This window comes from Dryobates pubescens, chromosome 11 (assembly GCF_014839835.1).
Source record: "Dryobates pubescens isolate bDryPub1 chromosome 11, bDryPub1.pri, whole genome shotgun sequence".
Classification (NCBI taxonomy): domain Eukaryota; kingdom Metazoa; phylum Chordata; class Aves; order Piciformes; family Picidae; genus Dryobates; species Dryobates pubescens.
The window spans coordinates 11,320,268-11,337,969 of NC_071622.1; the positions used below are offsets into that span (position 1 = coordinate 11,320,268).

The 17,702-nt window shown below is 52.9% G+C and overlaps 1 protein-coding gene across 2 annotated transcripts; it reads right to left on the reverse strand.

Moving 5' to 3' along the window:
- Positions 1–16,569, reverse strand: FAM163A (family with sequence similarity 163 member A). Of its 2 annotated transcripts, XM_054165463.1 has the most exons (6): positions 16,281–16,569; positions 16,028–16,160; positions 3,059–3,155; positions 2,538–2,560; positions 1,906–2,020; positions 1–1,237 (listed from the first exon to the last, which is right to left on the reverse strand). In XM_054165463.1, exons 5-6 carry the CDS (start codon positions 1,996–1,998, stop codon positions 839–841), a joined length of 492 nt encoding a protein of 163 aa, XP_054021438.1. In that variant the 5' UTR covers positions 1,999–2,020; positions 2,538–2,560; positions 3,059–3,155; positions 16,028–16,160; positions 16,281–16,569; the 3' UTR covers positions 1–838. The 2 variants fall into 2 exon arrangements, with proteins under 2 accessions (XP_054021438.1, XP_009900217.1); XM_009901915.2 differs by having other exon boundaries at positions 16,028–16,569.
- Between the last annotated feature and the right edge of the window lie 1,133 nt (positions 16,570–17,702).

The window sequence follows — 17,702 nt, forward strand, 5'->3', positions numbered from 1 at the left end:
GGTGACCAAAACTGCAGTTATTTGGGGGTGCAGCTCTTCCCGTCAGTAAAGTCTTCCCATTTTTATGGGTCCAAGTTAAAATCTCTTCTAAGAAAGCTTGTGAAGAGTAGAAGAGGTGGAGGCTTCAGCTGTGGAAGGATTGGCCTGTGCCTGCTTGAGTAGGTGAGTGGCTTAGCAAGCAACTTTGCCTCTCCTGGTGATCTAAATTCATGTCTTGAACTTCTTCAGCATGTGGAAAGACCAAAGCAGGTGGGAGATGGTGTTCTGTCTACACTTGAACATAAAAGCTAACCACTAGCAGCAAGGAATGCAGTATGAGGGGAGCAGGATGATCCAGATCTTCCTTGCTTTGCTTTCCCATCACCCAAGAGTGCTGCCATTCCCAGCTCAGCAGTGGAATTTGCCAGGGGTGGGAGCTGGTGGCTGGTCACACATCACTCCGTTTGATGGAGGCAGTGGGCATTGCCTTGTGGGGCTTGCATGGAGACACCAAAGGCCTCGCTCTGGGCCTGGGGACTTGGAGGAGCCTGGGGTAATTAAATGAAGTTGTACTGTACATAGCCCTCATTAGACAAGTCCCTTCAGGAGAGAGAGTAGAGTAATAATGACACTTATGATGGGTTCGGAGGTGGCCGGGTAACGTCATCCTGCAAGGTCTCTCTCATCTTCTCGCCCAGGAAGCTTAACCGTGCCAGGCAGTTCAGCAAGAGGACCATGCTGATCTCAGGCTGGGCTTCTGGAGTCCTCTCTGGAGGAACCCTCTCCTAAAGACAAGTGAAAAACCCGTTCCCTCAAGTGGGCACCAGCTGAGGGCACCCTGTGCTAGTGGCAGCGGTGACTACACCTCCGTGCTGATAGCCCGTGGGTTGGGGAAGCTCTCGCGGAGGAGGCTGTGGCGGCTCACCGGGTAGCTTTGCAGGGCAGCCATGCTGATGGGTGGCCCCATCTCCTTGCAGCATGTGGGGGTGTAGGTGACCCTCTCACCCCCATTGCGCACCATGTTGGCAGTCCGGATGTAAAAGGGGGAGCCGTAGGGCGAGCAGGTCGGGCAGTAGTTGTGGGCCCCATGCTGGTTGAGCTCGCTGTGGGGCGACGTGGGGCTGCCCTGCCCATCTGCCATGCGTGAGTTGCAGGCATTGCACATGCCGAGGTGAGAGTGCATGGGAAGGTCGGGCTCTTCCTCTTCCTCCTCCTCCTCCTCTTCCTCATTGGAGTCATCTTTCTTGCAGCAATAGTACTGTGTGAAGAGGAAGGGGTTGTGTTAGGGCAAGTGGCGCAGCTGGTGGGCTGATTCAGCTTCAATGTCAGCCCTGCTATATCCCTGCTCCCCTTATTCCCCTGCCAGAGAAACCCTCTTGCTGCTCTGCTCCATTGGCTCCAGCAGAAGCTGGAAAAAGCCTGAGCATGCTGCAGGAGGAACTCGTCCTCCCCACTCCCAGTGAGTTTTGCAAGGGGAAGGTATTTTACCATGCCAGCTGGAAACTCCTCCAAGTAACTGCTGTGCTTTTCATCACAGGGGCACTGCTGCATGGCACAGACTTCACATTAACTTTTAAAGAGCAGGAGGTTGTAGCTAGCTGTCGTTGAAAGCCTTCTCATTTAATTTATAGGGGGGGTGGTAAAAAACCCGCCTAAAAATCTCCATCTGGTATTGCAAACCCAGCCAAGCCTACACCTAAACTATCAAGTGCTGCAGAGCTTCAAAAGCCTTAGGGGAGTCCTCCTGTGCTGGGAGGAGGAAAGGAAAAAACTCTGCAACCTCTGGAAGAAAAGGTGGTTTCAGCTCCCTGTCCATCACGGGCAAGAAGCCCCTCTTTGAGGCCTCTTTTGCGGCAGCAGTTCAGCCCAAAGGACAGTGACGCCGCTGGGGTTCATGGCAAGATGGGGTACGGCCACAACTCTCACCTGTAGCCTACAGTAGCAGAGCACAGCAATGATGCACAGTAGGATCACCGTCGCTAGGATTCCCCCGGTGATAACAACAGTTCCCGCTGTCATCCGACCGATTCTCCATCAAACTCTGCAAGGCAGGCCCACAGGGACACACATCACCCTGGGATGTGAACCTCACCTACCGTGGCTTCAGCATTGCATCACAGACGTGATGCCCATTAGGCATCCCAAAATATAGCATCCCTGTTCCTCTGGCCCCAGCCAGAAAACTATCACCCAGTATCAATCTCCCCTTACTGAAAGGACAGCTGAGGTTCAGAATCATGTCCCCTCATGGCCATCACTGTCCCTGGCTTGGGAAACATCCCATGACCTACCCACAGTGCCTTCCCTCTTTGCTGAGCCAAAAGGGCTGATTTCCACTCTCCTGACAGAAAGTACAGCTGCTTTGAAACACAGAAGTAAACCTGGGTTTCCATCAGGAAAAGCCACAGAAGAGCTTTTGAACTCCATAACTCTGGCAGTCTGAGCCCAAAAAACACACTCTGGATGCCTGCTGGGCACCAACAGGCCTAACATGGACTTGGCATAAGCCAAGTATACCGCCCCCCGTCCCTGTGCCACAGGACCAGAGAGCTACTTACGTTCAGTGACGGAGGCGTTGGACCTGGAAGGGGCAGAGAGAGAGTTTAGCTGTGGCCTGCTGGCACTCCTGCACGATTCCCTGCTTCCCAAGAATGTGCTTTGATCTGGGACTTGGGGAAGCACTGCTTCATATCCTGCATCCCACAGGGATGGGGCTTAGCACCTGCCTGCACCCTCAGGAGCCTCCATGGTACAAAAAGCATTTTGGGTCCTGCAGGTGATGTGATGATGACGCTGGTGACTATGATGGCTTTAATCTGAAGTGGGGAAAGGAAGCCTCTCCCAGGCTTGGAGAGATAATTGGCAGGACACGGCTGTGCTATCAGCAGCTCATGAATCACGAAGGCCTGGCTTAGTCAGCACTTGGCCTTTTCCTCTTTAAAATTAATTATGGAGGAGGCAGATGCATCATCATGCAAGTGGACAACATTTTATGAGCTACTGGGAAAAAGGGTCTGCTCTCCCACCCTTCCAGAGCAGGCAAACCTCAATGGCCCACCACCATCCCATAGGCACCTACCCAGAAAAGGAGAAGCAGGGTATTGTGGTCACGCTGGGCCTGGGGTGGCCTGCTGGGACAAGCAGCGCTGCATGGCCACGGGGGTACACTGGTGGCCCTGGGAGGGAGGACAAAGAGAAAAAAAACACCACCATCAGCTCATCCCTCCTGTCCAAGGAGGCTGTCCAGTGTCCTCATCCCCACTGGTGCCATCTCTGTTTCCACTGCAGGACTGAATAAATGGCTTTTTTGGGGGCAAAGGCTGGCAGGAAAGGTGGGTGCTGCACAGGTGAGTAAACCCAAACATCCAGGAAAGGACAATCCCATACCAAACCCCTGCAATTTCTGCAAAAGCAAGAGACTTGCACCCCAAAAGTGGGTGTACCCATCTCCCTCACACTGCGAGGATGCCTGGCACAACTGCATTTCATTACTGGCCCCTGCATCCCTTTGTGCCTGGTCCAGAGCAAAGTTAATTGATAGGACCCAAGTGCCAGCTGGTTGCAGCCAAGGAGATCTAATTACACACTCGCCACGTGGCCTTAATTGGCGCAAGGAGGTGGCAGCTTCCAGACAAGACCTGCCCAGCTCCGCTCCAGCCCCCTACTGCTGCATGTGCACCATGGGGAACCTTCCCTGCCCCCAAAACCCACCCCCCACCTCCTCGCTCAGCTGTGGTGATTTGCAGGATCTAGCCCACCACAAATTGATTTTCAGCTCTTGGAAAGTTCCCATACAGAGCCAAGAGGCAGGCATGCATTGAATTTCCTCCTCGAGTCGCTCTCACACACGAAACAAAGGGAACAAAAAAGCCCCAAGAAATCAATAGGTCCATAACCCAACTAATATCTCCATCCATCAGGGAATCCAATGCAGAGCTATTAATAGACCCCGACAGACTCTGCTCCTCTGCCCTGTTACCAAACTGCACCTTGAAACACAACACAAATGCTGCTGGTGGGGGGACACTGGGAAGCCTTTGATGGGGTTTTCACCTCCCCAGGTGTCATCCCCAACAGGGGAAAGCTGATGGTGGGTGGCTGAAAAAAGCTAACATTGACCTTTGATGACCCCCAGGAGGGACGCGGTGCGAGCTGGGTGGTGATGGATGATGCAGGCAGCCATCCGCATCCAGAAAACTTCATTTCATGGGAGCTGTGATTTGATTTGCAGCTTGGAGAGCTGCATCAAATTAGCCCGAGGTTTGGAGCAAGCAGGCGGCTTCAGACAACGACCCTGGGTAGGAAGGGACCAGCCTTTTGGTCACCTCCTGGTCCAAACAGTGTTGCCTCAAGGACAGCTGGGACAGCATTCCCGTTTCTGAGGCTGCTGAGGTCAGTGTCTCAGGAGCCAGGCTCCTGGTTGTCAAAATACTGAATGTTAAAAAACCCCAAAACAAACACCAAAAAACAAATCAGAAAACTGCCTTTCCTCATCCCTTCAGAGGTGATGCTTGCAGAGAAGCAGCGTCTTCCTCCCTTACTCCTCCTCAGATCTTGCTCACCTGCAGTTAATTTTCTAGCCAAGTTTGTGCCTGTAAAATAGTTTGTGCCTATAAACCAGCCTTCCCTAACCCACAGCTGTCTTCTGCAGGGCATCAAACACCTCCCATGGAAGGAGCAAGAGTCCCAGTCTCAGTAACAATGGAGATCTTGGGAATTATAAGCTACATATGCCCAGAAAGGGGCAGGATGAGTACAACAGCTTTTGCCAGCCCTTGCAAAAACCACACAGCAGTCCCAGCAGCCACTTCCCTGCTACCGGGGATCGGCCATTGCTATTTTCCACCCACTCCCCACAGGGACATCCCAACCTGCTGGGAAAAGAACATTTGGGGCTCAGCTTCCTGCAGGCTCAGGCACTTCACAGCCCTATGACCCCATCCCAACAAAAGCCCATAACTGTCGAGGGGTTGAAGTGCCCTGAGCTGAGGAGAACACTGTGATGGAATGCAGAGGCATCAGGGGGGGATGGCCACCTTGCAAAGCCAGAGGCACAGCCCCATTTCTGTTTCCTGTTTAAAAAGGTAGTTGAGAGTTGTTTAAATATTTAAATATCCCAAGCTGGGCAGAGGCCTTGGTGCTTGCCCTGGGTGGCTCGGGAGAGAGGTCTACAACCCAAGGGCAGGCTTGGGGATGCATCATCACACAAATCATCACTGAATAACATCAAGATTTCTATGAGCAGGTCTGTGTTACCCTCCCTGCCTCTCACTGGCTTTCTGGAAGAGATTGGAGGCACCAGGCAACGGTGTCACATTGTCCCTGATGGGGACAGAAGCTGGTGGAGGGAGGGTCCCTGGCCGGATCGAACCGCTCCAGGCAGGCGTGCAAAACCGCTTGCTGCAGAGATACATTTTCTTTAATTGATGTTGCCTTGCAGCACAAAGTTACAGCCTGAAAAGTGACTCTGGGAACCAGCAGCATCGCAGGCTGCTATATTTATTCTCCTTCAATGACGTCCATCACAGATTTGCACGGTGTGCAAGTCGATGGGAGGTTTTTGCCAGCTGCCAGCACTCTCAGCTCCAGCTGAGAAACTCCTGTCCTTCCTCACCCAGCATGTCCCAACAGCCCTGAGCTCAGCCCCTATCCAGTGAGGGTCACACACTAACACAAGAGCTCAGGAGAAGATTTTGGGCCTGAGGAGAGCACAACTACTTGCCATGAGCATCCTGCCCCAGCCCAAGCTCTGCTCTCCTGGTTTTGTGCTGCAGCTCACAGGCTAATTCAATGAAATGTCTGCCTGGTAAATTAGCCTGGCCACTGTCTTACCAGAATCATCTCCCAGGGCTTAATTGGCAAAGAACAGCATCAGGGGCTGCCTTTTCAAAACAGATTACAGCAGCAACAACATGGCAGCTCCTGGGTGGCTGTGGCCTGCCCCACACAGGCTCAGCCCAACGGGATTCATCTGTGGTAGAACACCGGAGCGAGGTGGGGAATACGCAAGCAAGAGTGAACTTTCCAGCCGTGGGGCAGGATGGGTGCACAGGGAGAGCTGAGACCCTGCAAGCTCATTGCACATTGGATGTTCAGTGCTGCAAAGTGCAAGCAGGTGAGTCAAGTTGTGAGGGAGCAGAAGCAAAGAGACCTTAGACATTAGGAGGAAGTTGTTCACAATGGGGTAATGAAACACTAAAACAGAATGCCCAGAGAGGTGGTGGAGGCGCCCTCCCTGGAGACATTCAAGGTTAAACTTGATGGGGCCCCAAACGACCTGATCTAGTTAAAGAAGTCCCTGTCCACTGCAGAGGGGTTTGGAGAAGACAATTTTTGAATGTCCCTTCCAACCCGATGCGTTCTATGATTCTGTGAAAATTACCTGAGCCCAAATGAAAGGTCATCCAAAAATGATGGCAACATGGGATGCAAGAGGATGCACCCAGCCACCAGCAGTGCCCCTCCGGCCCCAGCACTTACCTTTGGGCTTCTTGCCCAGGTCTCACACCACTGGGTTAATTTGAAGCCTTTAAACTTTTAATTAATGAACCTGCGGGGGTCACCAAAGAGCTGAATCTGCTGCCAGCCCTCATGTTTGGAGAAGTCATAGACGGCTGCTTTGATTTACCCTTGCACGCAAGCATATCTAAACCCCATCATTTTTGGAGGGCCAGGATGGGGCCAGCCTCTTCTCACTTTTGATATGCTGCTAGTAATTGAAAAAGGATCTTCAAGGCATAAAAATTGCCCATGGCACTGGGTCACTGGAGCAGCCCAGCTCCCTCCTGCAGCAATAACAGCACAAGGAGTGGTGCTGGATTCTGTGACTGGTTCTGCCCCAGTTCTGTTTGAGTTAGAATCATGGAACCTTTGAGGTTGGAAGAGACCTCTGAGATCATCAAGGCCAGCTACTTGCCTAGAGCTCACAATCCCACCTACTGAAGCTAAGCTACTACCATTAAACCTCCTCTCTCAGCATCAATCCAAGCACCTTTTAAATACCTCCAGGGGTGGTGACTCCAGCAGAAAGAGGATTTTATGGAACCCATTTCCTATCCGAGGCTTCTTCATGCTGTGACCCCTTTGGTGCCTTGAACTGCAAGGGGTTTGGCCCAGCAGTTTTGCAAAGAAAACTGAAGCCAATAGTTGGCTTCTTTATTCCCAGCCACTGCAAGGGCAGCCAGGTCGCAGAGGTGACGCTGTCACCCAGCTGAGGCTCCAGAGATTTGCAGTCAGTCATCAGAACTGAAAACCCCATGCCCTGCTGCAAGCCTGCCCTTGGGTTTCCTCCACCACCCGCACCAGCTCCCCACCGCCTCCTCCCAGCTCCGCTCCGCCCCAGCTGAGTGAAAGGAAAGGAGAAATAGCCAACAGGGTGTTGAAACCAGCTCCTTTCTTGCAAAGACTTTGTGGACAAGGCAAGATGTTAACTGCAATTAACACAAATCAAATCACTTCAAGGGTGGAAGCCACCAGCTGGACCCCAGCTCCTGGGTGGGCACAAACGGCTGCTCTCCTGCTGTTAACACCACGTTCCCAGCCCATCAAGCCCTGGAGATCCTCTCTCCCTGTCATAAAACTCTTCTGGAAAAACACCTTCTTGCCAACTCAGGTTTGCTCCTTCCCATGCTAGGACTTATCCTGACATTCAGGAGCCCAGAAGACCTTCCCCACTGGCAGCAGTCCCCTTTACAAGCACACAGGACTGAGAATCCCTCTCCAAGCTCCAGCCACAGAGTACAAAACCTTGGCACATCATGAAATCAGCCAACACATTGGTATCCCTGTCCCAGGGAGATGTCCCAGCACTTCACACACTTCTGGAGGAAGAGCAGCTTTGCAGCCTGGGACATCTCAGGCACGGATTACACCGTTATCTCATTATTTGGGCATCTCATCTGCTCTTTATCCCCTTAAGTGACTATTCAGATCCTGTCTCTCCTGCCTGTGTGGATTAACTGGATCCACGTGTAGGGTCATGGAAAGGACCATCACCCTGTGCTGTGTCCCCCAAGCACACACATCAACATGATACTGCAAAGCCCATGGCATGGCCAGGACTACGTTGGGTTCCAGGCAACTTCCAATATAAACACACCCCTTAGCAGCACCTTCCCATCACAGGACAGATTAAAACCCAGGGCAGGAAAGTGACACCTCCCTTTTTGTCCCCTCACCTATCTTCTACCTGATGTGTTTGCTTGGCTAGTTCAGGACCGGCCCAGCAGCCCCAGACAGCAGTGATGTGCAGCCCCAGTCACAGGGATAGCATCAGGCATGGGCAGCCCATGTCCCTGGCCCTGCCCCTACATGGCTCATCTGCTGCTGCATCCAGGGTGCATCCCAGAGCTGCTCCTTGCCAAAAGCTGTGGCGAAGCCCAAGCACACATGGTCCCAAAATAACCAGGGATAAAACTAGTGGTTTCAAGCCAAGTCACACAGAGAAGGAAGGGCTTTTGAGATTATCCTGCATGTCAGATTCCTGTGGGCTGCACAGAGCCAACCAGGACCTGGCCAGCATCCCTGCCACAGACACTGTCCCTTCCAGCACCAGCACCCTCCATGATGGACAGCTGCTGTAGCAGCATCTACTCAGGGAGCAGAGCAAGGCTGTGAAGCACTGGGATGCTGAGCATGTTCCAGGCGAGACTAAGCCTGGCCAAAACGCTGGATCACATCACCACACTGGAGTGCTGAAGGCTTGGCACTGTGCCCAGGGCCACTGCCAGCAGAGAGCTGGAACCCAGGCTGGATCCTGTCATATCATGGGGGATCCCTGGAGGACATGCTCCCAGAGGGAACTTGGGTCTGATTTGCACCCTGCGTTGCTCCTAAATCCCCCTGCCACAGCAGTGCCTATGTACAGCACACAGATGGATCCTCGTGATCCAGGATGGAGACAGAGAGGTTGTTTGCGTCCACCTCAGCATCACCTGTGCTGTTCATGCAAGCTCCTTCCACCTGTGCAGACATCCCACAACTGATTTAACTGTCTGGTAAAGCACTAGCCCAGGAAAAGGCAAAGCAAAGCAAACTGGGGCAGCAGAGACCTCTCTCAAAGCTCCCAGCCTCCAGCCATCACACATCAGAGACTCAGGGCAGCAGAAGGTCCAGGTGATGGATCCTCCTGATCTGGCAGACTGGAGACCCTCCTTGGTAGCATGATGGAGCCAGCCTCCTTTTGAGGACACTCTGCTGTTCATTCCCAGCCCCAGGAAGTTATTCCTCCAACACCCTCATTGGTCCAAGATGACACCTTCACCTCTTCAGAACCCATTTCTGTTAATATCAGCAGGCTTTTCCCATCAGGAAATGGAATTGAAGACCTTGACTGGATCCTTCTGTCCCTCAGGGGCTGCAAAGACACCCTGTGGAGATACAGTCTTCTCAGTTTGATTTTCTTGCCATTCCACCACAGGAAGGTGCCTGCTCTGCTCTCCAGTGGGATAGTCCCACGGGGGAACACAGGGAGACTCAAATGCATCTTCACCCCAGGTGCAAATTGGAAGAGAAAGATCAGTCCCTGCAGAGGCACCGTGTGACACAGTCTGGAGCATCCCCAACAAGAGTCAACTGAGCACAGTTCTGAGTTTCCAACTAAAGTTTTAAAAGTTTTTAAAAAACCAACAAGCCCCAGGACAGCTTCTCCTCCAGGGCACCATTTGGTTATCTCCTTTCTTGCCCTAGACATCGGTGCCCTCTTACCCTCTCCACCTCATTTCCATCATTCCCACAAAAATCCTTGTTTCCTAACTCCCACCCAGATGTTATTGGCCATTGGAATGGGCTGTCCAGGGAGGTGGTGGGGTCACCATCCCTGGAGGTGTTTAGGAAGAGACTGGATGGGGTGCTTGGTGCCATGGTTTAGTTGATTAGATAGTGTTGGATGATAGGTTGGACTCGATGATCTCAAAGGTCTTTTCCAACCTATTCTACTCTACTCTATTCCATTCCATTCCCTTGCTGCCCTGTCCCTGTTCCTCCCAGCCTGACGTATGAACCACAGCTTGTGCAAAGCCTTTCCGTGTGGCAGAGAGCTCTGCTCCCGAAAGCAAAGCCCAGGGGGAAAGCTCCGGCCAAGGCTGGAGCCTTTGTAATCCCATCAGCCTCAGCCCCCAGCGCGGCGCGGCACGCTCAGGCAATGCTGCCCAAGTCGCGCCGGGGCAGATCTGTCGCTCCTCCACGTCACCCAATTTATCTGTTTTGCTAAAATAAACTACAAAATAAATTCTCCTGCTCGAGCCTGGTGTTAACTCCTGCCCTCTCACAGCCTGGCTAATGCTGCGGGGCCAGTGGCTGAAATAGCAACGGTGTCCTTGGGAGATGCTGCTCCCTGGGGACATGCAGGGGACATCCCCCTCTGTCCTGCCAGTATCTGCCCTCCTGCTTGCCTGCAAGCGTGCCAGCCAGCCACTATGGAAGGATTAAATTAACAAAGACATCATTAGGCATAACTGGACCTTTTACCAGCTGGGCAACATGAAGGAAGACGAACCTTGCATCTGCCCAAGAGGAGAGGGGCCAGCAGCATCCCTCTTGGCTTGCAAGCTCTCTTTAAATCTCATTTACAGCCAGGAAAACCATGTGGATGTCTGCAAGTGATGCACTACACTTTCCCTTTCATATTTTGGCACTTGTTTGATGTTCATCTTCCTCCAGCATCAGGGCCAGCTTAGATCTCCCCTAGCTGCCTGCCACATCCAGACCTGAGTTAAAGAGGGACATGGCCACCAGCCATGAGCATCATTATTAAACCAGGAGCTGAAAATACAGGCCCACAACATCTCTGTCCACTTCTAGCCAGGTAGGTGTCCTTCAGCATCAGGGAGCAGGTAACCCTCAAAAACTCCCACAGAATCACAGAATTGTGGGGGTTGGAAGGGACCTCTGGAGATTGTCTAGTCCAATCCTCCAGTTAAAGCAGGTTCATCTAGGTCATGCCATGCAGGAATGCATCTGGGGTTTTGAAAGTCTCCAGTGAAGAATACTCCACCACCTCTCTGGGCAGGCTGTTACAGGGCCGTCACCCTCAAAGTAAAACCTAACCCAAGGCCAGGTTATAACTTAACCTCACTCCTGCAGCACCTGCAAACCTGAACAAGATCATAGGAAAAGTTCTTTTTCCATGGAAAAGGGAGATGGAAGGTGCAGTGGTCCAGCCCTGGAGAGGAGGGTGAGGGGAAACACAGCCTCTTCCTCCACATGACGCAAGACCTGCTGCTCCCTCTGACTGTCAGCATCCCCCCTCCCAGGCATGTTTGCTTGGAGTAGAAACAGAGATTTATTTTAATGACTCATTAAAGCCTAATTGCATTCAGGCAGCAGTAGAGGGAGAGAAGCCTCCCACGTGTGGCAGTACTACAGTCAGGAGGGCTCTTAGAGCCTCCACGAAAGCACAAGGCAGACAGACTGTCTCTTTTTGGTGGGGCCAGACAGCGGGGCCAGGTGCTCGCTCTGAAGCAGTATGGCTTCATTGTCAGGATACACAAAAACACACAGAAAAGGCTCTGTTCTTCTCTTCACTTGCCTCTGTCTGCCCAGTGTGGTGGCTGCTACTAGCTGCTCATCTCTGAGCTCCAGGGAGATGTGTCCTGCCCTGGAGCTTGGCTACCCATCTCCAGCTGGCAGCTATTTCAGGGGTGGACACATCCTATCCTTAAGCACAGGTGTGTTTTCAACTCCCCTGTGCTTTTAAGGACCCCATAGCAAGAACCAGGGAGCTCAGCAGGGTGGCACTTGTGCCACCACAGGTTGCCTTGACAGCGAGCCGAACGGGGCATAGGGGTTCCCTCCCATCTCAAGGGTACCCTGGGTGGGTGAGAACAAAGAGACCATGCTGAAAAAACTGCCAGCTTGGACGGGAAACAGCCTAAAACCTCACCATCTGCAGCTCAGGTACCCCCTTGCTGCTGACAACACTCATGAGGAGCCTCCTATTCTTTTCTCAGTGTCTCAGTTGCCTCTGCCTGTGTACTTCATGCTTTCCCATGGGATGCAGACCCAGTGACACCCATGGGGATGGGAGCTTAGAGCCATCCTGACCCCCTGGGATCCCCATCATCAGGACAAACACTGGGAAACCCATCTCTCTTTGCTCACCAGCACGAGCAGAGCAGATCAGTTATTGACCTGCTGCTTTCTCCACCCTGGAACCTGCCTGAGGCAGGCATGGGAAAGCCATGGGTCTGCTTTCCTGCTCCATCACTGGGATGCTCACAGTACCTGCAACGATCCCAACCCTGTGCCATGGGAGGACAACCTGCCTGGGGACAGTCATCCCATGGGAAAGGCACAAGTCCCCAGCTGCAGCTCTGTTCTCCCTGCCAACAATTTCTCCTTCTGGGACAGCCCCAGGGCTGCACAGCCCCAGGGCTGCACAGCCCCAGGGAAAGTCAGAGTCATGCAATGCTCTGGGCTGACACGTGGGCACAGCGCACAACCACACTGTTTGGGGTAAATCCAAATGGAGTCACTCCAGGATCAGATCCAGCAGTGACTTTTCCATAAAGCCATGGGAAAACCTCCCCCCTGGGTGCTTTATGGTACCACTCACACTCCTTTTACCCATCAAATCCCAGCCGGGGCAAGGAGTCTCAATGCAGCTGGCCATGGATGGGGCAGCTCTGCAGAGGCAAACTCCTTCCTGGATTTCAGAGCAGCTATTTTTTTGCCCGTTGATTTATCACACGGTGGGGATACAGACTCATCCATCACCTGAAATGCTCCACCTTGCCCAGCCCACACTGCCTAGTCAGGCAGGATCAGGGCCAGTTGGGGTGGTAATGCACGTACCATTACATGCACCCAGTGTGAAGGAAAGCCTGCCACGAAGTCTCTTAATGTCTCCTGCAAATGAAGTGTGAAACGTGCTTTCAAGAAAACAAGAGTAACAGAGCCTCCATAAATATTTCATCCTGGTGGGAAAGCGGTGACATGGAAGGTCAGGCAGGCTGAGATGCTGGGAGGGATCGGGGTCGGTGGGGATGGGGGCTGGAGGAAGAAGGAGGAGGCAGCCAGAGCAGGGAACAACAGGAACACCACAGCCTGACCTTATTTCTGTTTGCTGCTTGCCCTGGGGGCTGCTGGGTTTGAAGCACGACCGCAAAGCTGACCCCAGAAAGAGAAGCAGTCCTTGTTTTCCTGTTCATGCCCATGGCTAAGGTTGGTGATCCTGCTCCAGCTGGGAGTCAAGCTCCTCTGAACATGCTTCCCAGCAAACAAGCATCTGCCTGGGTCTTCTCTCAGTCCATGCACCCAAAGCACTCCCCCACAAAATGGATGGAGGATGTTTGGTGCTTCTCCAGACAGGAGGGTTTGCCAAGTGGAAAATCCTGACTCTGTGCAGGGTCTTTTGGGCTGGAGCACAGCAGGACCAAGTTACCTTTCCTAAGCAGGGCTCCAGAGCCGGCTGTCCTCAGGCCTGTGGTCAGGCTAAAATCCAGCACTTTGGAAAGAGACAGGAGAAGATCTCACATCCCAGTGGAGATGGCACAGGAATGGGATCATACTCACTGATTTTAATATCAGGGATTGTAGCCTACTGTCACTGCTCCCTCTTGGCTTTTCAACAGGTGAAAAAGCCCTTCCTAGGAAAAGCCTTTTCTCCCCTTCCCTAGCGAAGCCCAGGTTAGAGACTATCAGATTCCACAGGGTGATGTCAAATGGCAACCAGCAGCCCAGTACACTCAGTACCCCAAAACAGCAACATGGATGAGTTAGGGGTAAAATAGGGGGAGGGGAAAAAACAATCCCCTGTAGTACAAACCTCTGTTGGGGTGGAATATTCCACCACACCTCAGATAGCCTCTCTGCTAGAGAGACAATCGATAGCATGCAAACAAAATCCAGCTGAAAACACTAAATGCTTCCAAATGCCCTTTGGAGGGAATAAAATCCTTAGGAGAAAACAAAAGCCAGGCGAAGAACTCAGGCACAGGTCTCCTTTAATTACTGCAGCCCGGTGAGAGATAAAACAGAGAGCCTTCAGAATAAACAAAAGGATTTTATTTCCTCCACTTCAGCAAAGGCAGCCACCATTTCCGAGGGGAGGTTTGGTAGCCAGGTTGGGGATTCTGTCGGGCTGTCATGTCCTTGCTGAATAGCAAGGCTTGGGACTCCCACTGAGCAAGCAAGAGGCTTGACCCCTGAGCTTGGGACTTTCAGAACTTCACCTATCTGTGAAGAAGTTTGGTTTAGAGACGGGCAAACACAATCCTACAAACCCAAGAGTCAGTGGTGACTTTAAAAAGGCAAAGCTAGACCATGTTACCCCTGAGGAAATAAGTCAGGACCTTACAGGGAACCAGAACCCTGCAGCTTCACCTACAAGAGACTGCGGTGCAGGGGCTCAGTGCAGAACCCGGGATGCTGGAAGCAGGGTGCTGGATGCTCAGCGCATCCCACCCACATATCCTACCTGTCCTGCCTGCAGTCTCCCTTCCCCACCCAACCTCCCCTTCCCACTGCAGCCCCAAATTCAAGCAAGAGCCTTTCCTTTATTCCAACCCCTCTGCAAAGCGCTGGTGCCCGCGGAAGTGAGGGTGAGGTGAAGAGGGCAGCGGGATGCCCGAGCCGTACCTGTGTGCCCGGGATGGGCAGCAGCGGGCAGCCGTGAGGGCAGCAGCGGAGCCGGGGCCGGCAGCACCGCGGCGGCTGGCGGGGGAGGCGGACCAGAGGAGAAGGAGGGTCACAATAATAATACTAACAGCGATAATAATAATAAATAATGGGAAGAAGAATAGTCACCGGAGCGGAGGAGCGGCAGTACCGAGGCGGGTCCGGCCGGCGGGGGTGGAGGCGGGCGGGGAGGAGTTTGCCCAGGCGCCGGAGCTGCCACCCCCGAGCACCGCCCCTGCTGCCCTTGGACCCGCACCGCCCCTTAGCCCCCAGCATCGCTCCCGCTGCCCCGAGCCCTGTACTGCTCCCAGCCTCGCACCCCCTCTACTGCTCCCACAGCCCCCAGCATATGGGCTTGTCCCCTCTGAAACTCCTCTGCAGGGGAGGTAGACTGGGGCGTTGGACCACGGTCCTCTCAGCCCCTAGGCACTGCCCTACGGTGAGGAAAATAGGGGTGCAGCCACTCGGCTTCCCCTCCCAGCCTACACCCCAGTGGAGGAGCACACACTGACAGCATGCCCTGAGTACACCAGAACTCCCGGGTACCTGCAGGGCACCCCCAAAGCCAAGGCCTGCAGCACCCCAAGTGCTATTAAACCTGCAGCATGCCCAAGCTCAGGTTCTGCAGGAGCCCAAACTCACCCATGCAAGTCAGTCCCTCGAGCACCCCCAGCACATCAGCATCCCCACTGGTGTTGCCACCACTGCCTCGGCTCCATGATGAGGGTCTGGAGGCTCCAGCTCCAACTAGATCTATCCCACTATGCCCCAGGTCCTCACACCCTTCTGGCTGCCAGTACAGGCTAGGATCTGGCACTGCAAGGGGGATGAGCTAGGACTGGGGTGAAGGATGCCAAACCTACCCACTGTTTTTCAAGCAAGACTTCACCATGACTCTGTAAACCAAAGCCAACCATTGGCTTCCCAGCACTAGCCTGGCTGCCTGCTGGAAGCTCAGCCCATCGCTGCCTGGCCCTGACCCCAGCCAGCCAGTGGGGAGGCACAAACATGCGCAAGGAAAGGTGCTGCCCCGAGAAAGTATCACCAGCTGCTGGGAAGCTTTGAAGCTCCAAACCCAAGGGTTTCAGCTGGGTAAAGTGCAGCTTGCAGCTGGCATTGCCTTTGGAAACAGAGAGCTGCTCGCCTCTGTGAGCTGTGATAATCGAATCTCCTGCCTTGTACTGGAGCTGGCTGCTGCAAGCAGGAGGATTGCTGTGCAAGGAGAACATGTGTTTGCCTGGTTCTCTCTGATTTTGGTCTCTAAGGGGCAGGAGAGACACCGAGAGGCAGAGCAGCATGGTGCAATTAATGGAAGACCTCCACAGTTGAAGCCTCTTGTGCCTCAGCTTCCCCATTTCTAAGTAGGGGATGCCAGCAATGTTTTTCCTCCCTGCAGAACAAGCTCTAAAGCTGGAGAAAGAACATCACTCACCTTCTCCTCCGTCACCCTCACGTCAGTCAGGGCATCCTGTTAGACACAGATCACTCTCCCTGTTATCCCAGCTGCTTGGTGCTAGTGCCAGGAGCCTGAGCCGCTGATTTTTCTCCAGGATCCGGTGGCAGAGCTGAGCCGGGAGCAAATAAACAGGAGTTTGGATGCAGAGGGCTTTGTGCCTTCAGCCAAGGGGCCGGAATGGATTATGAAATGCAAAGGCAAGATGAGTGGATCCTGTCACAGCACTTACCCTCTGTGCCGCAGAATCTCAGCGCCCGCTGGTAAAGGGCTGTGCAGCACACACAACCCAGGCTGCTGGGAGGAAAGAATCCTCCCTACTCCTCTGATGAGGAAAAAATCCACACTACCAGCTCTGGCACATCAGAGAGCTGGTAAATTGTGAGGAGCATTGAGAGAAGAAAGGGAGCACGCAGAGTATTTCTGCGGAGGGTGGTGGAAAGGTGCTTTCTCTTAGCTGGGCTTCAGAGTCACCGGAGGGAGGTGAATTAGAGACATCCAGGCAAGAGTGGAGGAGGAGGAGGAGGAGGAAGAGGGCAGGAGAGGTGAGAAAGTCAGTTCCTGGGCTGCTCTGGGCAGGATGCGAGGAGGTGATGACAGCCCAGGATGCAGGGAGAACATCTTCTCCCCTTGAAAAGCACTGCTGGGGCCATGTGAGGCATTAGTATGGCTAAATCATGCTGTTTCCATGGATGGATGCAGAGTTTCTTTGGGATGAAGGAGTCACTTGGCTAATACTGGCCTGAGATTGCCCAGATACAGCTTGTGCTCCTCCTCCACCTCTGTGGCTCTGGTCCAAAGCAGGCTGGTGCTGCAGAAGAGCACAACAAAGAGAATGTGAAACAGCATCACTCTGGTGAGCAGAGTTATCAGCTTGTGAGATTTCATCTCATTTCTTCCCCCCAAGCCCTGTTTCCTATTGTCATTTCATTACTTTTTAAAGCAGCACATGGGTGACCAAAGAGAACACAAAAAGGAGGGATTTCCTCCATCGTAGGGGCTGGGAAAAGCTGGGAGACAGGAGCACCAGATGCTCCACAGCAGGGAAGAAAACGAAACACAAAGTTGTTCTTTTCAGGCAGTGTAGTTTTTAAATAAAACACATGGTTTGAGAAAGCCCAGATGGTGTGGTTGGGGTTAACACTGCTGGAATATTGAGCAGCAGTTGGATCCAAAATATTTTTAAAGTTCTTGTTACAGTTTCTTTTGGAACAAGAGAAACCCAAAGCACCTGCAAAGCATCCTTGCCTTGGTGGCATTTTGGCACCCAGCTCGCTCAGCCCCGGGTGCACCAGTACCCTGGGAACACAGGGATCATAAGCCTGGCAGAATCTCACCCTCTGCAGCCCTCAGACATTGCAGTACTCACATGTACAATTACATGAGAGCTTCTAAGTGTTGCAGCTCAATTCCTATCAGCCTGGGAAGCTGGTGTGAGTTTTATGAGATTCCTTTTTCCCAGTGCTGAGAGGGATTTTACTGACTAGTTTTAAAACAAAACCATAAACCACTTTTATTCCCTCCTGGTTTTCCTCTCTTGTAAAAAAATCTAAGCCCACAGGCTTCATACTACTGCACACTGACACTTCACTCCCTTAGCTGTGAGGGAGCTTAGCTAAGTAACACAGCAGAGTCTCTTTCAGGTCCTTCTACA